This window comes from Micropterus dolomieu, linkage group LG18 (genome assembly GCF_021292245.1).
Source record: "Micropterus dolomieu isolate WLL.071019.BEF.003 ecotype Adirondacks linkage group LG18, ASM2129224v1, whole genome shotgun sequence".
Classification (NCBI taxonomy): Eukaryota; Metazoa; Chordata; class Actinopteri; order Centrarchiformes; family Centrarchidae; genus Micropterus; species Micropterus dolomieu.
The window spans coordinates 30,841,184-30,864,911 of record NC_060167.1 but is presented as its reverse complement, the minus strand read 5'-3'; the positions used below and the strand labels follow the sequence as shown (position 1 = coordinate 30,864,911).

General features: G+C 40.4%; 1 protein-coding gene across 6 annotated transcripts in view; it reads left to right on the top strand.

The window, feature by feature from the left end:
* The first annotated feature begins 458 nt into the window (after nucleotides 1-458).
* Nucleotides 459-23,728, top strand: part of cdh4 (cadherin 4, type 1, R-cadherin (retinal)) — a 203,171-nt gene continuing 179,901 nt past the window's right edge. For 4 of the 6 annotated variants that reach the window (XM_046076613.1, XM_046076612.1, XM_046076608.1 and 1 more), the window contains exons 1-2: nucleotides 11,569-11,722; nucleotides 13,395-13,506. In XM_046076613.1, coding sequence (XP_045932569.1) covers nucleotides 11,669-11,722; nucleotides 13,395-13,506 — 166 coding nt within the window. In that variant the 5' untranslated portion in view covers nucleotides 11,569-11,668. Of the gene's footprint in view, nucleotides 572-11,568; nucleotides 11,723-13,394; nucleotides 13,507-23,728 lie in introns of those variants that run through there. The other 2 variants (XM_046076610.1, XM_046076611.1) reach the window with 2 other exon arrangements.

Genomic DNA, 23,728 nt, shown 5'->3' with positions numbered 1-23,728 from the left:
TAGTAAGTGTAGTGGTGCTTATGGGACGGTTAGCTCTGGGATGAGTGAGTATGAGGCTGGGAGGGAAAAATCACAATATACTCACTTCAAAAAACCTAGACTACACCACTGACAGGCATCATTGGTGTGAGATCGGTCTTTTTGTAATGTAATATAAATAAAATAATTTTCTATTATAGTAAAATTATACCTAAACCGTCAAGAATTTATCTACAAAACAACGTCCAGAAGAAAACACACATCTGTAAATTCTGTAGTGCAATGCTTACGGAGACAGCTAGAACCATGTTAAAGATGTCATATTATGCTCATTTTCATTTTAAAAATCTTATTTAGGGGTCGTACCAGAACAGGTTTACATGGTTGAACACTTCGTTTTAGCTATGGAGTGATACATCTTACCTCTACAAGATCTTTGTTGGAAGTTGCACATGCGCAGTTCCTACTTAAGGACTACTAGCTAATCAAAAGAAGAGTATGGCGGGTCCTGAAAAGCCGGTAAACACGGCTTCAGTTCAGCTGTACACGTTCCCCTTTCCAGCTTAGAGACTGGAGCAAGAGTTTCAGAGTGGTGAGTTATTAATTTGTAACAAATGTATCTTTCATCCATAAAGTTTTAACTGAGCTGTCTCTACGTCACAGTAACAACTTTATGTCCACTGACTGCCTGGAGGGTAGCTAAAGTTTGGCAGGCAGAGGAGAGGCAGCAGGCAGACGTCTTGTCACTGTGTGCTGCAGCTCAGAATGTTTTTCCACCTGTGTTTTTGAGGGCATGTCTGACTTGCCGCTAGGCGAGCAGTATGACTCGCATTTTTTGCTGTGTCATCAAAGGGAAGCAGCGGAACTACAAATGAGCTGAGATGGGAACTACCTTTGGGGTGTACTTTGGGCTTTTTGACTTAGATAGAAAAGATATATAACTTAATAAAGGAGAAGGAAAATCCAAAAAGGATAATAGAACCTCTTTAAACTTTTGTTGCCACTAGCAAAGCTAGCAAGGTTATGTTATGTTATGTTTCAGGGCATTCATTTCAGTTGCTGCACTGGTATTTGCCACCCACCTAGCTACCTGATTTAGTTAACATATTGAAGAAAGTAGTTAAAGTAGTGTTAACTTAGTGAGAGATTGAGGGGACAGGGAATGTGATTAGAACTTGTTCCTAAGTTACATTTTTGCTTGTGATAAATAATGATGAAACAGGCCACATAAAGCTATGTAGCTAATGTGTAAGTTAAGTTACATGACTGTTAGCTAATGTCAACTGCGCACAGCTTCCAACATTAAAGCTACGCATTGTGGCACCGCTCCCTCATTTGTGTGAGAGAACTAGCCTAGAGAAGTGACAGCAGAGTGTCTAGATTGCGTCTCCACTTTTGAAAACTTATGAAAACTGTACATATTAAATTAAATGAAAAAAAGCTTTTGGTGGCCTTGCCTACAACACAGCATGATGTTCATTTTGTAAATTATGGCCCCAGGGCATGGTTGCCTTGTGATTGACAAGTCGCTACCATGGCGACCTGACTATCCCTCCTCAGCTCCACCATCTCGTCCAAATATGATCACTTCTGGTTCCAAGGCAGCAATGTCCAAAATGCCAAACTTGAGGCTTTAAAATGGTAGTCCACAAACCAGTGGGTGACATGGTAGTGCTATGTCCACTTCTTTACTACAGTCCATGGTTGCTATGACAGTAGCGTAGGTAGAGCAGATGCGTTAGATTGTTTTAGTGCACACGCACCACCTGGTGGGACACAGACCTTAGATTTTGGTCAACACTTCATCAACACCAAGTGATTAAAAATGTCCTTGCACTTTTGATAATCCGTGCATGGTTCATTCTTTTCTTTTCTTTTCTTTCAAAACCAAATCAGAAAAACCAAAAAATTGTTTTTCTTATTGAAACCGAAACAGAGAAATGTTGATATTTAATGATCCGATTTGTGTAGCTTTATGTTACACTTGATAAACCTGCAGCAGATACACTTGGGGGATGGCGGTGCCTGGAAAAATATTGATTTTGATATTTAATGTGCTGGTGCCTGATTAAATGTAATTAAAATGAGCTTGAACATCATCATAGGTGGGCTTTAGTTAGAAAAACAGGAGGCTCACCGTTTGTAACTCACTAGCAACTGGGACAGGAAGAGGAACGCCTTAGAAGTTGCCTCAGAATCCTCCGGTTTTTAAGATTTCTCTAGTATCAAATTAATTCAGTGATAGTTGTCAGTACATCCAATGGTACACAGCAAACAGGACTGTTATTAGTTAATTCAGCGAGCTGTATATTAAGGAATCATACACGGATTAAAAGGTTCAGGTAATTTTCGTTCAGCCTGTTCCAACCTGACCTTTATTTTCTTTATGAGATGGAAGAATTTAGAAAGTTGTGCGGCGCTGCAGTGACACGTGGATTAGACTATGTGTAAAATCAGGAGTATAGGACTTCATCCAGCCAGAGGGAACGACCACTGACCTTCCAGTGTGCCGGTTCCAACATAACCCATAGTAGGGAGTGGGGCCCTGGACTGAGACAGGGCGAGGGAGAGGAGGTTGCGGGAGCGACCTGGTTGCTGCGGAGGGTCGGTGATCATTTCTCTGGTTGGATGAAGCCTGACACAGACCACAGCCGTTGCAACAGGCACACGTGTCCAGCAGCCATTTAGTTTTAAAACCAGTAGGGATACAACACCGGTCACAGGCTACTGTTCAGACTGCAGGCCTTAATGCTCAATTCTTTCCCCAGATCCGTTTTTTTTTGAAAGTTTGAAAGTGACCCGCATGCGCAGAAGAATAACACGACATCACACGCAGCACGCTGTTCTAGGCTACAGAAGTTAACAAGAAGCAACAGAGGTTAGCTCCAGTTAGCTCACAGGAGACTGCTGTTTTTCATTGTTCTCCCACGGGTCACATTTCTCGCGAATTCTGTGTTCACAACTTTCTATCCTTTTCATTATGGTTTCTGGCACTGTACAACGCAACAGCCCCACAACTCTCTCTCTCTTTGTCTCTCCCTCCCCACTGTGTCTGCTCGGACAAGTATCATGCACATAACTTAGAAGAGAGCTCGCAGTGTGGTGGATTTCAGGTGTAAGAGAGGGAAATTGTGAGCAGATCATAGCAAGGTAGAGAAGAAAGAGAGCTATATGTATAATAATGGCTTTTGTGGAGCTTTTTCATTCACTATGGCTCCTTCAACAGCAGAAATGTGACAACAGCTGCTCTAGAGTGACGTCAAAGTCGCGAGAGTGTCCAGACTCAGGTCGCATCTAAAAAGATCCGATCTGTATCGGATTTTTTTTTTTTTTGGTTTTTTTTTGGTTTTTCTGATTTGGTTTTGAAATGAAATAATCAAAGAACAAACCATATACAGATTTTTCATGAGTCTTTGATGACACATTGACAAAGTTCAGTGTATCAGCCACTAGGATCACCTTTATGTGCAACTTGTAACACGAGGTCTAGAGAATGGTTACTGCAGTGCACATACAATGCCTGCCCTGCACATATTTCCTTCAATTGCGCCTGAAGATCAGAAAACTGCTCAGACATGTTGCTCTTAATCTGAGGTGCAGAAGTACCTAATTAAGGCTTGGACCCCCCCAAAAGAGGCAAAAACAACAGTTCTGGGGGGTCTTTCTTACCTGCATTTGTATATATTACAATATATTTCCCATATTCATGCCTTATATTCAAGAATCTTAAAATACCCCTAAAATGGACCATACCGTTTCCTAACTTTGACGTTAGCTGCTCCAGTTCAGTGCACCACAGGCTGGAAAGTTAATGTCAGTACTTAGCTATCTAGCAGCCTTAAAACACTTAACTTTCCTACCTTAACTGTGCATTCAGACCGAAAGCGAAGCGAGCGTTCGGGGCGGTGAGTTTACATACAAAGTCAATGCAAAGACGCGTAGAGTCGCGATTTCCTGTCGGGCGGTGCCGGCGACGTGAAGGCCTTCACGTGAGTTGAAAATTTCCAACTCGAGCAAATTTTCACAGGTTCTAATCGTTCTAATCGCCTTCTCGCGTTGTGTGAACACATGCAGTGAATGTATTCACGCGACTGAAGCATCAAATTAGCGTTTCTTTTACTTAAAATGAGTCATTTAATGTTAGCTAGCTGATAGCCCATCATATCATTTCATCACCACTATATCCATATTTTATCTAATTATCAGCTAACGCTGATGCTTAGGCATGAGCAGTGAAACAGAGGATTAGTTAATGTAGAGATACATTTTGATATAAATATAGAGTTTATTATTTCATTTTATGTCTTTGGTGAGTCTTTTTACAATAAGCAGCCATATATTTTCACTAAGGAATTCAGGAGTTTTACCTGGCTAGGTAAATGTTAAAATCCAGGTTTGTTATTTCTAATGTATTCAGTTTCAGTTTTATTTACCGTATGTAGTGCCAATTCATAACAAAACTCATCTCATTGCACTTTTTATATATAGAGCAGGGAACAGATCCAACAATTCCCAATTACCCAACAGTGTATGACTACTGCTTTATTGAACACAGATTACATTGTATTCACAGTCAGCATGAGAGATATTTGCTAAAAAGAGTAAGTTGAAACTTACAACTTGAAATGATAAGAATTAGGAATTAGAGATTATACTGCAGCCTGTATTTTTCTACGCAGGTAGAAATATTTTAAATATTATGACTTTATTCTCATTATAGTACAGATTTTTCTCGACATGACAGCATACAGATATGTGGGATAGATTTTGAATTTGCAGAAAGTTTTGAACATGAGCATAAAACCTGCTGAAACGCAGGAGCTATTAAAGTCCAGGAGTTTATAAATAATATAAATACATTTATCATTAATGTGAATAAGTGCTACATGCGTATTAAAAGACATTACTTCCCCAAGCCAAAGATCTAAACATTTCCACCATAAATTAATGCCGAAAAGGCAGAAATTGGTACAGAATAATTCACCAGAATGCAGGAAATTAAATGTCTGAAACTCAGTTCTTTCTCGGGTGACCAAGAATGGCAGGACTGTTATTAGTTAATTCGGCGAGCTGTATATTAAGGAATCATACACGGATTAAAAGGTTCGGGTAATTTCAAGCCTGTTCCAACCTGACCTTTATGGAAGAATTCCATCTCATAAACACATCTGAACAACAGCTCCAGTATATTCCTTACCCGGCTCTGTTCCTTGGCAGGTATGTCTGATAGTAGGCCAGAGTTTTGTGTGTGACCAAGAGCAGCCACTGTCTGAATTGAATCAATGTGAAACTACGATTTCTCATGAATATTTGGTTGGCTTTGCGCCAGCTTGTAAATCTACCCTTAACAAAAGGGCTGTCAGGTCTGGCACTGTCTTCACAATTTTTTTCTCCACTGCTATGACACATGAAATGCACAATACACAAACAGAGTCTTTCACATAATGTAGCCACAGGAATTTATCAAACCCGCCTGGTTTGAATGCACGGGTGAATTGTTCTGTTCTGAAATGTTGCACAATCCTAAATTCATTTGGCTCGAAAGGGCAATCAAATTCAGCTAGACTAGCTTCCACCATTTTGATTGCAGTAGACATTGATTGCTGCTTGTGTGCTGTTGCCCACAACACATCCCTTCTCCTCGGATGCTAACTGTTGCTCTGCTGATGCAGCCATTAGCTGCTGCTTGGCTGTCCGCCTCTGCTGAAGACACCTGTGTTGTGGCCTCTGTCAATTCTTGAGGATATTTGGTTCTTAGTAAGTTAAGTGGCAATTTTTTCTGACTCTGAGACATAGTTTGAATTGACTTTCTGGCAGAACTTCACCATGTGCCACTGAATCAGAAACAGTAAACCAGCGCTGCTCAAAATAATTTAAACAAAGGTGCAAATATGTATCATGTCATTGGTGGTATTGAAAAAATTGAATAAATGTGAAAATATAGCATACATGAGCCACTTGGGGGTGGGTGTGAGGCCCCTTGAGGTGGGCCGCCACTTCCCGAGACTATGTTCCTCCCATTTATCTGGATTCTATTGTCCTGGCCCTATGGAGGCAGAAGAATCTGCTGTTACTGTTGAAATTTGTGTGAAACTCACTGAAACATAGCACTGAAATATGATCTAATCTTAGCTAAATTAAAAAATCAGATCATGGGTGAAATTGCTTTATATTCATTTTACATCCGTTGCTCCTCTCAAGGTGTTGAGTAAATGTTTACTTTGGTCTTTTACTGATATATCCTTTTCTTCCTGTGGTCTGAAGGCATTTCTGTTGTACACATATCAATATTTCATTCATTCAGGAGGAGCAGGTAAAACAGAACAGCAGTTCCTGAAAGTCTGCGAGGAGGGTTGTGGAGTTTGTGCAGAATTTGTGTTACAGTTTAATGGAGCTTGCCATCCTTTGCCTTTTTTCATTTTCTCGGTGTGCATCAATTTGATATTCATACACCGAAAACTACATCGACCTGAATCTTCAGGGAAAAAAACATTAATAAATTATTGTTACAGCATGCTACTCACTACATGTCAAAAGACCAAACAATATGTTGTACCAAAGTGGGCCTTTCAATACATAATGCACTGCCTTGCAATAAAACAATATATTGCGCTGTTATTGTGTGGATTGCACACAAAAAAAACTGATTCTAGCACAGTTGCATTGAATGTAGAAAACTGAAAATTCTGCTTTATACGTGGTCACTAAAATGATTTCAGAGGCATCATTAGATATACTGCTAGTGGCTGCAACATTGGCTTCCTTTGAATCACCTGTCTCATTGAAAAGCCTGAAAAACCTCCAAATATTTCAGAAATGCATTGTACAGTAACACATTTTTGAAACACTATTCTCTCCTCTTTCAGAGAGATTAAAATGAATCTGGAGAGTTTTGTTTATTTTACTATGCTGTCACATAACTCTGGAAATATCTGTGAAGTTTTCTCCTCGGTCAGCAGTGAGGAAAGTTTCACTTCCCCGCACAGCTGACAACGTAGCGATGCGATAGTTGCATCATCGTTGGCATCTCTGTAAACCTTGTGGTGATGAACTCTCTGTGGCTTTTACAACTAGTGAATGTATCTGTTGAAAGCAAAGTTCACACATACAGATTCTGTCCTACTGTGCATTTGTGTGGATGATATGATGAGTACAGTAGACCTAATAATTATCTGTTCAAGCGTGATATCAATTCTTTGGGTTCTCATTTGATCTGCTACATTCATCTGCTTGGCAGGCTTAATAATAGTAATGAGCTGGCAGGCTTATAACAAATGATCTACATACAGAGTAGCTTTTAAAAAAACCAACATCTTTAGCATTATTAGACTAGAAGGTTTTGTAATTGATACAATATCATACATACATACATACATGACTTTGGCCATCAGTTAACATGGACTGCTGCCAGATAAAGAATGAAGAAGTATCTTTTATTGCATTAAAATTTACAGTGACAAAATAAGCTTATAAAATTAAGATCTGCTGTATGACTTTGGTCCATTGAGGAATTAAAAATATTTTTAACCCTTTGAGTCTTCAGCCAAAAACAGTGTTTTTGTACTTCCATTAATCTACAATAAGTCAAATAGTTTCAAATATGGATGCACTCTACATTTTTTATTCAGGATAACCAGGCTGTTTGAAAATGAAGAAGCATTTGATGTGATTAATTGTCTTCAAGATCTATGATGGAACAGAATTCTGGAGGTCTAAAATATGATAGCAATATTGCAAAACAGTAACCGAACTAACCAGTGAACTGAGTGTTTGTGTTTGGTGAAACTGACTATGGGCTCAGAACAGCCTCACAGCAAAGTTTCCAGGTTAGCCATAAGAGGACTAACCCTCAACCAGTTTGGTGTTTAACTGCTACCTAAACACCAAGCCCCACTGCCTAATCTCCCTTCTAGTCTTGTGGTGGGTGCTTATGCATTACAGCCCAATGGGTCAGGGGGGCAACTAGTGAACTATAGCAACCCTCCCAAAGCCACAAATATCATCCAGACAAAGCTTCAGCCACATTGACCACAACACTACAAAGATCAACTGACAAACTCAAAGAGGAACGTAGATACAGTCTACAAAGGAAAACTTTGCTTTACAAATAGGCTGCGCACAAGAGAACACACACCTGTCACCTGGCCCATCTGTTACTAGCATAAACAGTAACTGACACCAGGACTAGAACTCTCCCCATCAACACCAAGATAGGAAATAATAATCAACAAAATATTTTAAACCAAACCCATGTGAAAACTCCACACAGATCATTCAAGTTACACTCAATCAATCATGAACAAGCAAACAAATGTTTACTTCAAAAACACAAAGGAAGGCTCGCTGAAGGTGCCCCAAAGCATGCTTTATGCACGTGCACACCAACCATCCCTGTGCACCACATGACAAAACCTGAAATTAAATTAGGCAAACTTGACATAGGCTGTGGTCAAATGTCCAAAATTACTATTTATTTGATCTAAAAGGAACCAAAAACTAACTGATCCCATCCTGAACAAAACAGACCATCCCACAATTTGTAATAACCCGGTTGGACGCGGCAGTCTGGCTTCTCTGGCACATTAAAGACAACATAGGTAAATACAGTAGACATTGAACACACACACACACACACAAGCAGACTAGGCAGGGGCCGCCACATGACCGATAGTGAGATACACTAATCAGTTCTGCAAGCCTCCCTTCTTTTTTTTTTGGACTGTATGCTGGGACCACCTGGTTGATTAAGCAACAAGTGTGTCATGAAAATAAGTCTTTAGCAAGTTAAATGTCTTCCCAAATTATTACAGTGGTACCTGCCCCAAGTGATCTTGTTGGCCCTAATTTATGAAATCAGGACCATTACATTCCCAGTGAGGCCATACAAAGTTTGTGCAGTGATCAAAAATGCTATACAAAAAGCAGTGCTGTTAAAATGTGCACTTCTCCAAACAAAATGTATGAATCAAAATTTTGCCTCTTAAAGGTGCAATATGCAATTCTAATCTAACACACTTCTTTTTTGTCAAATGCAGTGACTATCTCCACTAGCTGTCCATTCTGTGTGTGCGCTGACAAAAAATCTGGTGTTTGTGCTCAGCCCTGGCTCTGTAAATGGGAAACAAAGTGGCTTGTACCAAGCCACACAACACTATTCCAGCTGTTCCAGCCATGATTTATGTGTCAGGTATAGTGTTAAATGACTTGCCCACAGATTTATTTTTACCTTACTTTCTAGTTCACCAAGATACGCTTTTGTTGTGATGATAGCTATTGTAGCAGTCTTGTCCTCTCTGCACGTTTGCTTCACAGCAACTGTAGTGACTGTTTGCTAACCCATAGCCTAGCTACATTAGTTGCATTACTTGCTGTGTAGTTGTTCGCTCTATATTATAGTATTTGTCATGGTATACCCCACCTTTAATGAATGTTGCTTGTGGAGTCCAAACAAGCCAAAATAGGAGACACAGAGAGAGAGAAACCAAGACATTAGGAGATACTTGAAAGAAACATATAACTCTTTACAAATTACTTCACTAAAAACTGAAAAGCAATTCATGAAATAACAAATGGAAAGTAGAATTTGACAGATTGTATAGTCTATGGTAAGGCGTTCCTACAGTAATGTCTTTCCCTCCTATAAAAAGGGAACTGGGATCCATTTTGTGAGATTTGTTTAATAATTCAGCACTGCCTTAAACCAATTCACTTCAAGTGCCCAGATGGTATTTTTATTAGGCAAATGCTCGATACTTGAGAGGAATAATTTACTTGGGTTGCGAAACTGGCAGGCTACCTTCAAGCCAAGTGGAGTTGACTGAGCAGAGAATCAGTCGGGCCCTTCTTCAGGGTACTAATTCAGCAAAACAATAATTTCACATGAATATCACTGTGTTTGTTCTGCGGAGCCAGACGGGTAGTGGGGTGGGGGGTCAACTGGTCATGGTCACTCTATGCACTGTACTCTGTTGTTGCTAATTAGGGTCAAAGTTAAAACAGCATGACCATGGCCTTCTCTGATTTCTGAATGCAGGGAAATATGGTTGCACTGCTAGCAAGTGTCTTTTTTTACTTGAGGACGTGCCATATTTAGCACATTCAGATATTTTTTTACTGGAACTCGGAGCTCTTTTCCTTCTTAACCCTCCTTCCTGTCAGCAGCTGGTCCCATGTGAGGAAATGACAGTGACTGATACAAAGATGTGAAAGTCTTTACGAGTCATTGTTTATTGTACAAGGTGTGAGTTGTTTTCCTTATCATACAGTTCCTTTGCCAAGTTTACCAGGGTGTAATAAAAAGCAGAAGCACAATGCCCTGAAGAGAGATGAGTGGAGTGTATTCTGATATCGCTGACCTTAAAAATCCTGCCCTCTGGACAGAAACACCCACTGAGCTGGCACTATATAAAGAAAAAGAAAGAAAAAAGCTGTAGTCAACTTGACTAGGAGTACTACTTAATTATCAGCCTCGAGCTGTTTATTTTGAAGATACCGTTTACAGGAAAGAAACCGTAAAATTATCATTTTTTCAATATTGAAGGAGTTAATGCTGAAAATAAAGCAGCACAGTGAATGGCAGTGACAGGGGAAGACACTGGGCTGTGTTGATTGACACTGCAATACTGTCCTATTCCTTTTGATGGGATTAAATTGTCATGACCTCTCAGATATGGAAATTGAGGCACTGATCTGAGGCTTTAGAAATGTCAACATTATTAAATTGTGAGATGATTTAAAGGCACAGTCCACACTTTCCCAGGCTTCATTTCAGACCGCAGAAACTGTACATTTATGAACCTGATGTCATTCTCTTTTATGTTTATAAACGTTTTATACGTTTTATATAAGTCTCAAACAGTATTTTGTAAAAAAGCTCAACAAACAACAACAAAAAAAATAGGGCCAGACATGTAATCCATATTTATCCTGCTTATTCATTCTTCTCTCTGATAGACATCAGATTACTAGGCAATAAGATGGTGGCAGGAAATTCCTCACAACAATAAATGGCAGACAACAGCGAAATCATTTCACCTGTTAAAAAATGTTTAGACTGAAAAATGGAATAATTGAGTTGGCCTTCAGGTTAGTCCATCACTCAGGCTGCTTATTCACTGGACTTTATATCATTTTCACCTTACATTCACCATCAAAGTCTTATGCAGCAGTGGTCTATCAAAACAGCTTTAATAAAAAGCTAATAACTCGGCAGCTCTTGCCATAGCGTGGATCAGGGGCAGAGGGGGGAACTGGGGTGTGAAATAGACTCCAGTTAGCTGATGAACACATGAAAAGACTCGGATGGTTGGTTGTCACTCTCTCCGCTAGACCCGCCTTTGCCCCATCTGAAGTTAAAATATGAATCTAAATAGCCTGGAAAATGCCTTTTTTTAACCAATATATCCCAGGAGAGTACGGGGCATCATCACAGAGAGTCGCAGATAGTGCACACTGCTGTGCCTGGCCCGCCGTGCGGTGGGAGGGGTTGTAGTGACGCTGTTATCCAATGGGCACCGGCTTCCTCTGGACGGAGCGCAGCATCTCTTGTCAGCGGCACTTTTGCGCCAGACAAGTAGGGACGGTCTCTCACTCAGCACCCGAGAAGAAGAAACAGCGCTCCGGGAATTACTGAGGTGTATTTGGCGAAGAAGACTCTTATCTTTAGCCTTTTGTAACACGTTTTGCAAAGATGAACGTTGGCTGCGTCATCCTGGCGTGCACCTTACTTGTGGGTGCATCCTCGGTAAGATGAGTTAATTTCTACATGTCTTTCGGCTAACAGTACTGTGAAAGTGCTGCACTGCTGTAGTGCTTACTTGGGCTTTGCAGCGCGCTGCAGCCCCAGAGAGTGGCTGTGAGAGGCTCACTTTCCCCCCGCAGTGTTGCGCTATAGGCAACACGATGCGTGAAATCGAGCTTAATACGGCAACGGTTGAGGGCAAGAATATTGCTGTGTAAAAAGTCACTAACAACTCTGTTCGTTATCCTCCTCATCCTCTCGCCTAAATAAACTGCAGCGCCTTATTGCAGAGGACAGAGGTTTCTGTGGGGGATTCTCGTTCTGTTGGCTGCGATCAACTTCGTTTACGCACGTTTACGCACTGTCATTTCTCCTTTTCTAGATTTCTGGGAATAGTGGCTCAGTTGACGACTTGGTTAGTTTTATTGTCCATTTAGGAAGGATGATTTAAGGAGCAAATCAGGAGTGGCGAATACCTTTATCATACTTTATTTTCAAACTTAGGCAAATAATGCTGTAAAATCAGCCTTATTGCCCAAATATGTGCAGTGCTAGTTTGTTGAGCTGTTGATGTGCCCTAAGGAATATATCAAGTTGCCTATATTATACAACAAAGTGCAATATTTGTTTTTGTTTATAAAAACATAGATTCATGAAATGACTGAGGTGTATTGCTTGTGAGAATGAAATGACTGCTGGAAGTAGTGTGTGCCTGCACCTGTGCTTTTACAGCAACTCTATGATTTAATGCATTTGGCTTCTTTCCTTGGTCCCTTTCACACATGCACACATTATTTGTGCTCTCTTGCTCTCACACTCCAGTCAGCATGCAGTATATACGTTTAGGTTAGACATTTGCTAGCCATAGTCATCAACATTGTAATGGTTATCACTGATGCCATTATCATGACTTGTGTCATCATTTATTTTTATTCAGCATATAATGATCATGCTCATGACATCTGTAATGGTGCTAATTATCTTTGTCATTAACAGACACTGAAATACTAAACAGTGTTTTAGTGTCTTTCATGAGACTGGATGTTTTTCTCCAGTGATTTGGAGGAGATGCCTCAGGCATTGTTGGAAGAAGTATTCACATATTTTACCTGAGTAAAAGTAGCATTACTACAGTGTAAATATATTCTGTAAAAGTCCTGCATTCAAAACCACTTACTTAAGTAAAAGTACAAAAGTATTAGCATCAAAATATATTTAAAATACCAAAAGTACACATTATGCAGATGGGCCAATTCAAAATCATATATATTATATTACTGGATTATATTGAGACCTTATTATGTAATTACTTTATTCTGTTGGGTAGCATAATTGATAATACTCTATTTTAATTCATTAATTGGTTTATATTTCCTGTTAAGAATAAGTATCCAAGTAGTAACCAATAGTAACCAAGGTTATCAGTTTAATGTATTACTCAAGTAACAAAATTTTACTTCTGTACAATACTTTACTCAACTGGCCCCAGATGTGGATTTCCCTGCTGTGACTGGTCCAAGTGCTGCATGCTGTAGTCAGAAGCAAACCACTCACTGTAGCCTGAGAGACTGTGAGGTTCAATATTAGTCTGAAAAGGCTGTGAGATCAGATTGTGACCCCGTGGCTGCAAGTCAATTTGCCACTGCTTAACAGGTTGTCTTGTTTTATTCCTCAGGGGAGTAAGGCAGGCCAGCCCCTCAAACCCCCATGCAGACCAGGCTTCTCCCAGAATTTCTACACAGTGATTGTCTCGAGAGACGTACTGCACGGCCAGAGCATTCTCAAAGGTAAGTCTGCTGCTGCTGGATCTCATTTATTGACTGATGATATTTTCTCTTCTGTGCCCAGATGTGTCCCCAGAGTGATAGTGTGATTGTGTGTTTGCGTGTGTGTGTGGGAGGGGGACATATATTATGAGCGCTAGCCTCTCCATCAGAGAGAACAGACATGCATATATCCAGGCAGAAAGATCCAGTTGTGCTGTAGCTTGGGTTGAAAAAAATCTTGCGATGTGATGAAACATGATGTGACAGCAGGGGTGTAGTGCATTTTGTTCAAGAGTTGTTATTTGATATGGAGTTTCATTGACGATTGAACACCTGAATTACACTGATTGCTGTAAAAAAAGAAAAATCCTTCTTTTTGATTGACTAAGCAGCAGTCTGACAGAGCAGACTAATTTAAATGGCCTGTTGCGTACTCTGCATGTTTGCAGCTGGAAGCCCAAAACTTTTATTTTAATCCCACTGTTTCTGATAAAATTTCCAGCCCTTTTATGCTTTCTGTTTTTCAATTCTGGAATTCAATTCCTTTTTCATTCGCTCCATTTCTTTTCGGAGCAGGGAGTGTACTGAATCTACTGTGATGTTCATCTTGTGCCATTACGTTGTAGTTCTTCAGCATGTCTCTTCTATTTGCTGGGGAATCTTTGCCATAATGAAAAAAAAATCCTCTCTTTCACATCCTCGGGTCCCAATTTGCATAACTGACAGATAAACAAAATCTTTGACATTCACCGGGTGTTCTTGTATAACATAGACCATGTCACATCTAAACCTCTAGCAAAGTGCAACATGAAGAAATTGCCCTCAAGATGAGGAATGGTTCAGCATTTTGCAGAGTTTCATATCTGCACTGTGGATTTCTACCACAAAGGTCGAGGGACTTGGTTTTGTAATGTGGGCCCATTATTTAGGTTGTTACACACTTGCTCTTATGTCTTTCCTGCAACCTACTCTAACACTGCTACTCACACTTGCGGGCAACATCCCAACAGTAGTGTACAATAAGCTTAGCTCTCCCCTGACACTTTGCTTTGTAGCCAAATATTTGTCTATTGTTACTTAAAATGCTATTTGCCAGGAGGAAATGGCATTCTCATTGGAACAGCTGTTTGAGCATTTTCCGGCTGCGAGCAAAACAATTGAATTATTCTGGAGGATATTTTGTTATTTAGGAGGCTGACAAGGACAGTGCAGCTGATCAGTGGGGAGAGAGTTTGCCTGGAGGGGCTCAAGGTTTCTGCCTGTTTGTAAACGGGCTGGTGTTCATACTGACCCAAACAATGATAACAGAGGGTGATGTGTCTTGTCAGATAATGTATGTGGGTTCCTCCTCAGTGTGTGTTATATGCACATGTGCCTTGGGGGGATGTTGCACACATATGTGAAGTGTCCTGGTGTACGTATTAGCTGCTGACACTTAAATTTGAAAACAATGTTTCAGCAAAGTTCAGTTGCATCAATTTGATATAGCTTATGCGCTGCATGCGGTCCAGCTTTGATCCCATATTACCTTTGCTTCCAGTCTCTTGCTTTCATTTTGTCTGTCTCTGTGTTTGTTCTTCATGAAAATCAATCTTAGAGGCATCCTCCCACCTGGCCACTCAAATGGATATGGACTGCACCTGCTTAAGATCTCACGCAATGATGAATTTGCAGGTGCTAGCCGTACTGAAGGTCTGTTTTCTGTTCAGTGGGATACAAAGCGGGAGGAAGCCTTTAATACTAACACAACACTATGTACAAGCTGACACTGTCACAAGAAAATGAATGGGCCAGGGATGAGATTAGAGAGGGTCTGCGATGCTCCAGAGCTGGCTAAGGGGTTGCTGGGCCGCTGTGGGCCTTGGCTGTTGTTTCCCTGGAGAGCCGGAGCGATGGAGAAAGGACTAAAGAGCTATGGCCCAGCAGGTGCAGTGTGAACCAGGCCTCTGTTTCCAGTAGCTGAAGAATGTGTGGACCGCAGCTCCTTTCTTGCTGAGGTGGAAGGGGGAGATGTTTTTTTCCATTTATTTTTTTGATTGTGAATGGGTAGCTTAGGAGTGACGGCATTATATTTTGTTATGTCAAATTCATTAACACCTGAGTTAATCGAAAGTGTTTGAAATATTTCCTTGATGCTCTAGCTCTAAAACCCTGGTTGTCACGCTATGTGTCATGTGCACCATTGTGTGTGCTTAAAGGAACATACTGGTGTTTTATCACACTTTTCCTTACTGTTGACCTTTTTTTCTTGGCACACGATAGTGTTTTAAATGTTTGAATGAGTTACCTTTCAAGGAAGTGTCATGGCAAAAAGTCTGCACAATGTTTTCGTGTCCACTGGTGCTGTACAACATTTCTATCAATCAGACCATTTTCAGGCACAAAGAGTATAAACAAACATTACTCTATATATGTGTGTTTGTATATATACGTACACTGGAAAGCCTCTTTTCTCCATTGTTTACTGTCAAAGAGGCCATTGATTTGTATTCACTGGTTCCATCCATCCATCGTCAACCGCTTATCCTGCGTACAGGGTTGCGGGGGTATTCACTGGTTATCTCTTTCATTTCTGCATTCACTCTTGTCTGATTTGTGTCATCTTTATCTGGATATAGAGTGCAAACTTTAAGATTTTTTGGGGGATTTTTAATCCTTTAGTATAGAGTTGACTGGAGAGGTTACAGGAAATGAAGGGTGAGAGAGACAGGGAATGTCATTCTACAAAAGTCCCTGGTCAACACCATAAATCCCTAGGCTAACCTGCAATTTATATCTGCATTACTACATGAAACACCAAAAACACTGCAAAAAAATAATAAGCATTTTACACGGTTCCTCAGCCCACAGAGGATCATAAAATCTGTTCTTTCCTGGTCCCAACCTTTTTTGCTTGTGACCATTCATAAACGAAAATGCCTACTCAGCAGTCAGGGCTATGCTGTGAGAGTTTCATTTTAATATGTTTTTAAAGTCGTAAAAACTCAAACATTTCACATGAAAAAATGTAAAATGACACTAAAACAACAACAATATTAAGCATAGCAGTAATGTTTTGTCTTCATCTTGTAGAGAAATTTTCTTAGTAGACTTAATTTGGGTACCAGGTGAGGTATGGGTCATATACAGGTCACGCTTGGGGGTCACTAGCAGACCCTAGAAATAGAATGATCTGTTGCTTCTTAGACATACAGAGCTCTTTGTCTCCGTTTATCTCCCTGTCAACGTGGCGACAGTTAGGCTGATAGGAAGAAACCCTAGTTCAGGCTCAAGGCTAGCAGATAACGGTGTTTTCTTGGAGTCTCGTATGTTTTCAAACTCACTGTCTCTGCTTAGAATGCAATACATGAGACCTCCAGATTTCAACACGACTTGAGTAATGCATTTGAGTCTAACATCCAGTAGAGTGGCTGTTCAGTTTTAGGCCAGTAAAAGATGACCTTTATGGGGAAAGACCATAGACACTAAGCTTAGAGATAAAAATTGTGGACCCGGAGGGATTCTTCAGATTTGGTTTGGTACCACATTGTGTCCGCACTCTGTAAGCTGTTGCCAGTCGGGCTTCAATAAACAGTGCTTTGTAAGACATCATGAGTTTTCTTAGACATTCTTCAGAAAGTTGAGAAAATTACCTTCTCTAAGAATTTCACAGGACATATTTCCTATGGTTTTTTTGGTCATTTTGCGACCCCGCAGATTCAAACTGTGACCACAACCTCCACGTTGGCAACCACTGCTTTAACCTGTTGGAAAATTTAAACGTGGAGATATGGGTTTTTCCCTGGACAGTGACAAACTTGAAATGAATGCCTTGTGGTAGGAGAACATTAAAAAATCAGCATGACTTTGAACATGGGTAGCATTGAGTAAAATCATAGTAAATAGGTAGTAAATAAACTACATTTTTGGTTGGCCATTGGTATGGTCCTTTAACATAGCTTCTTTTCTATAGTTTCCCCTGCAGGTAAAGTGAAGCGTCTGGTAAAGACTTGAAAGGTCATTTTTGAATTGTAATGCATCATTCAGTGCCCCTTTGGTCATTTTTCGCTGGCTTTATAGGTTAAAAAGGCTGTTATGGCTTTGTAGTTGACCATAAAATACCTTTGTTTAACTAACTCACTGATCTCTGCCCTGCCACTAAGTTGTGCTGAATAAATCATCCCATGCTCCCGTGGAGATGTTTGCCTGAGCGCTGGGTCAGGATTGGAGGGGGAGGCTGTGGCACACAGGCAAGCAGACAGCCGGGCCTTGAGTCGTGGTCCGTGCAGATTCCCGCTGTGGGCAGATAAGCCATGAAAAGAAATATTCCAGTGATTGCACATCGCTGTGTAAACCATCACCTCGCACCAAGAGCCAGAACAGACACCTAGGAACACGGACAAGGGGATGTGGCCTCAGCACAAAAGAAATTGATTTGAAATACAGTTCAGTCAGGATAGTGTCCCTTTAAGTCACTGTCAACACATATTTGAAAAGACAGCAGTGATGAATTTCACCCTTTGCCCCTTGTCTGTCCTGAAAGACAGTGCTCTGTGTGATTTAGACGCCTGTCTGACTGCATATTTTGCTTTATGTTGCTAAGATTTTATGACACAGAAAATTACTTGGAGGGATATACTGGATTGCAGAAAGTTTGTTTTTGGAGAAAAATGTATTTCAATTTTTTAGTGGTAGGGTTTTAGAAACGCAGCAGAAGACCACATTGTGTGTGGGCAAATGAGAAAAAAAAATGATGATGATAACTTGATGCAGAGACCATCACATGTGTATTCCTTAAACAAGCCAACAATGTCCATACCATTTCGTAAAGCCTGTGCTTTGCCATCTCGACTCCACGCTGCTTTTTCAAAGAGAACAGGCTTGTTTTTGTTTTCAGCCCGCGTGTTGTCTCTTAAATCCCAGTAGATGAACTTGTTCCATTAAAGAAACATCAACAATTGGGTGTCTTTTCCTTGCTTCCTTCATCCCAAGGTTTTTAATTTAAAATTGGATCTTTCTATTGCACTTATTTTATAACTGCTACAGTGCATGCATGGGAAAAATGCGCACACTGTACTTTAATCTAAAAGATTAATTTAAGGAGGATCATGCCTCCATCAGCTATACACTTTTGGCATGGATTTTCTATTGTTTAATTCCATCTCTGAAAGTTACACATACAAAATGACTTGTAACATGACCCCAATTAGACTACTGCAGGAAAATCTGGCACGGAGCCATATCTGCTTTGAAACAGCCAGCTCGGCGTTCCCTGTGCGGTGGAGAACTTCTGACTCCTAACCTACTATTCAAAGTGACAGGGCTTTCATAAGTACGTCCAGACCCAAGAACTGGGATGGGGGGGGATTATGTTTCCAGGCATTTGATCAGCAGGATGCCATTTTCTTTCTGACTCACGGACGTCTCTCTTGTCCTCCAGAGAGTCTTTCATCTCTGCAGCCAGGACCTGCAGTCTGTGGCGAGCTGATAGAATACAGGTGCAGAAGATGAGCCACATCATTTCTCTTTATCTCGTCTGCCTTCTTACCAAACCAAGCTACGCTCCTACATCCCTCAAACTCCCTACAACATGACATACATGCTGAGCCAATTCCGTCAAGCGAGCCACCCAAGATATAATACATGGCACAGCACAATCCTTTTCATCCTGTTTTGTAGTCGTTTCCTCAGTGGAGGTAGTAAGTAAAAAAGGGGTTTTGATAGATGGGAAAACGACTGTCAGTGGAAATATTATTGCCTCTTGTCAGGGCTTCCATGTGAATTTTTATTAGTTCTAGAGCACTGATCTCCACTGAGCTGCTCTTACTGTGTATTAGTATTAGCTTTAGTCTGATGGTTGGTCACTGGGTCATGGCATGTGCTCTCATGGAGTTTCATTACAACACAGATAGTTGCTTTCCCGCCCACTGAGAGACGGACATGATTCATCTAGACCTCCTTACATTCAGGCGGTGAGAAGCTGTCAAAGAAGACGCCTGAGACTCCTACTGCATTTTAAAAGGAGCTGTGCAGGGACTCTGTTTGCACTCTGCTGGGTGAGATTATGCAGTAGATCTACATTTCCTGACAAAATAGAGGTGAGCTAATTGTGCCCTGAATTCTGACCTTCAAACAGAGCTAAGTGCGATGTTATCAGACCTCAGATTGCATCTGCAAGAGCTGGCGGCTGTGGGTTAAAATCATGGAGTGATTATGAGGGAAAAAGAAGAAACTAGGCACTTTTGATGGTGTTAACCAAAAAAGAAAGTCCTTGGCAAGGGATTACCGGATAAGAAAGAGACTGTGTTGGATGAGGAACTAGAGATTTACTAATGCATTTCTGTATTTCTAGAGACAAGGGCAAATTTAGAGAGGAATATTCATGGACAAAGTTTAAAGTGGTGTTGATTTTTTTTTTCTAAGAAACTGTCTCCAAATTACAGTTTAACCCTCCCAATGAATGCCTCTCTTTACAAGTACTATCTATAAGAAAGTAGCAAAAAGTTGTGTTTCTAAGATACGAACACCATGTCAACCACTGATGACCTTGTATTCTGTGAATACTATTTGCATTTGTTATCGAAAACCTGTTTTAAATTGACCACCCTCCTTCACAATCAATGCGTATTAGTGCTTTGCATCTCTGTGCACTTTAACGATTGGTGGCCTTGATTAAGACTCTATTGGCTTTTTTGTTGCAGTGCAGAAATGAACAGTTTTCCCACTAGGAGACCTCTGTTTCACCTTTTAACTTTTAAGTGTAACCCAGAATCTGCCCCCCCACCCCCTCTAGGCGTGTAGGATTTACATGCATCTGAATACAAATCAGGTCTTCAGTATTGAAGTGATGTTTCTTCGGCTCAAATTATTCACTTGCATGTTATCCTTCTTGTAAGTATTGTCATGACAATGTGCACTTCGGTGTAATTTAAGTGGATTATTGGATAGATAGTTATTATTATAGTAATGGAAAATATGGGTTTTAACTATAGTAACCCTGCAAAAAAAACTGAGGAGAAGAGAGTAAGTGCTGTTGGAAAATAATGTGGAAAAGCTCAGTTTGAACCAATTTTCTACTTCCGTTATCATCAGTCTGAAAATGTGGCTTTTCAAAGCTGTGATTGGTTTTGAGTCATGACAGGTTTTCTTCTTCCAAGAAATAAACTAACTTGGGAAATAAAAAGTCAGAATTCACATACTGTATAGAACACATTTATTTTTCAAGATCACCATGGTTGGCAAGCTACTTGAAAACTGTAACCGCTCACTCAAGTCATTATGTTACTTTACTAATTGCTCAGCAGCAAGAGGAATGTGTTATTTGTTACTCTACTTTTGTTAGTCAACCCAGCTCTCTAAAAGTTTCTTTTAAACAACTCCAAATCCTCCACACCCACCCATTTCACGAGTATTAACAGAAACACAAGAAACATAAAAGAAAATGTAGTTTAACAATCAGTCCTACAGTTTGGAGGGCTATATTGACCATTCAGCAGCTAGCTTAGCCTGGACAAGTGCACCTAGCTAACCAGAAATCCCACTCCCCCTCATTTAAGCTGCAGGGTTCAAATACCATCAAACTCTTAACAAAACTAGGTGATTGCTCAATGTGGGCTTGCCCATTGCTTATGTAAGAAAGCCAGCTAAGAAGGCAACATACAAATATGACAACATTCAGATCACACATTTGAAGGTATTCTTAAGCATCATCCTTTTAAACCAGTTTCTGTGCCCTCGTGAAGCATAAGATGACATTTCCATAAACTCCAGGATGTCACACAGAAATTTATATTTTAGCAGGATAGCTGTGTGTTTGGACCACACTTGAGACCAGACCAAATGTGCATATTTTACAGTATGTCTTTACTGAATGATGAGCTATGAGAATCTATCTCCACCTATCTGCCCTCTTGCTCAGCTGTGCCTACTGTTTTTTCTCTTCCCCACCCCCTCTTCATTCCTGAGTCAGGGGCTCAAAGTGACATATAGCTTCTTACTTTATCAATGAATTATGGCCAAGCGGTTTGACCTTGTGTTGCCACTTGACCTCACATGTTCTCCAACACTCATATCCTCAGTCTGCAGCACTGGAGGAGATGAAAAACACGGCCCAATCAAAATGATTTACGTTTGGCTTGCCTCAACACATAGATCCTTCTAAGCTGCTACTAAAAGCGTCTCCAGAGGGCCACTCTGTATTGTACTGTACAGCCATTTCTGAAGCCACAGGGCTTTTGCTATTCTATCGCTTTAATTAAAAGACTACACTGTCAAGATGCCTTTGTTCTACAAACTCTTAATATCAAGAAGGTCCCTCGCCAGAGAGCAGCTTGTGCTCTACTTTGTCTTTGGGGTTTATTTCAGCCTGGAATCTATATTTGATCAGGGCGCCTCTGCGCTCTCGTTTTCACCATATTCTCTTGTTCATTTTTGTTTAATGCGTAAATACACAGTTATTTATTTATATATAAACACAGTATATTTTGTGCAGTGTGTGTATTTGTGTGTTTGTGTGTGCATGTGGTTGTAGGCAGCGCTCCATCCAGAGGGTGATTATCTTAAATGGAGAAATTAAAGGATTACAAACCAGCTCAGTAATCCAGCTGTCAATCTCATGGCTCATTAGTAAGCAAAGGAGAGGGAAGAGGGAGAGAGACAGACAGAGAGACAGAGAGGGACAGAGAGAGGCATACCTGTTTATGGTGGTAAAGATGTAAACTTGTCAATCAAACCAAAAGGAAGGTTTTCTGTATTCCCATATTAACTTACAACTTCCATGGCTTAAATTGATTGATTTCACCTTGCCTCGCAACATATTAATATATACATAAAACAAATATTGACAGGCTTTAAAGGGATAGTTTGGGATCTTTGAAGTGGGGCTGTTTGAGGTACTTATCCACAGTCATTGTATTACCTGCAGTAGATGGCTGTCATGGTGTCCCCAGTTGGGATGTGGGCTAAAATACTTTTTGCTGCTGACCCTGTCCACAGCAGTACATTGCTTATCTTCCACACCGGTACAACTCTCTGCTTCTCCAAACTGGGGACAAGCCGACCACCATGTACTGCAGGTAACTGACTATGGTAAGTACCTCATGCGGCACCACTTCAAAAATCCCCAACTATCCCTTCAACTGTAAAATTAAAATGTTCACAATCTATTAAATATAAAAAAGATGACATTTATTGAATTGCAGGTTTTGGTGTTAATAGACTGAGTGAAAGCAACAGGAGGCCATGATATTTCTCATAATTTCTGTTTAGCATGACAATATTTGCACTCTAGATTGCAACTCAGCTCCACAAGCTGCCTGTTAGAAAAGGAAATGTTGTCATGCTTCTCAACTGCTTGGGTCGAGCACATTAAACGGCATTAGGACATGCACAGGAGCATGACTGCTTCTATTAGAAACCATTTTAAGGATTCACATTGTTACTCTACCTCTTACTAGCAAAAAGTCACATGGCAAGTGCTACCGGAGTTTATTTGGAACTTGTTTTTTAATGCTATACACTGTTTTAAATAGCAAATGAATGAGTGCAACTGCAGTGACATATACAACAACATATAAACTGTGTGTGTGTGCTGTAGATTAGCCTTGGTGCTGAAAGATATACAGTGTCGCTTCCATTTTTCACCAGTCTCTGAGGCACATAAAAGAAACAGTTTGGGAAACGATGGCACCATAAAAGAAAATAGAAACACAAATCCTGACTCCATCATGGAGAAAAAAAGGGGATGGGAGGTGCATCTCTTATGGTGGTGACGCTTTTTGGAGTTGATTGTATCAATTTGCTGTCTATTTTGATCTAAAAAGCGGGCTGTGTGCAGGCTTATTTGCTCATGCACAGTGACAAGCCCACTGCTGGGAACAATTTCTTATGCAGCTCATTTTATTTAATTTAAAACTCACCATTCTGTTTTTTTGTTTTAACATTTTTCATAGATTGTACTTCACCCATTTTGAATCTTTTTTTCTCCCAATCAAACTTTCCGATTAGGATTTAGAGGATTGCTTTTAATCTTGTTGTCACGTTATAGACAAGGTTTCTAGGTGTGTTACTGCTAAATGTGTGGTACCTGTTACGTCTTGAGCAATGACTGGCTTGCTTTATCTAAAAAATACTATTGCTACTACAGCAGAGGGAACTCAGTAATACTTTCTACTGACTGTCTTTTTGAAAGAGCTCATCCTGGCAAGGATTCAGATGGCTGATTTGCAAGTCACAATACAGAACCATGCGCCGTCCTGTTGTGATG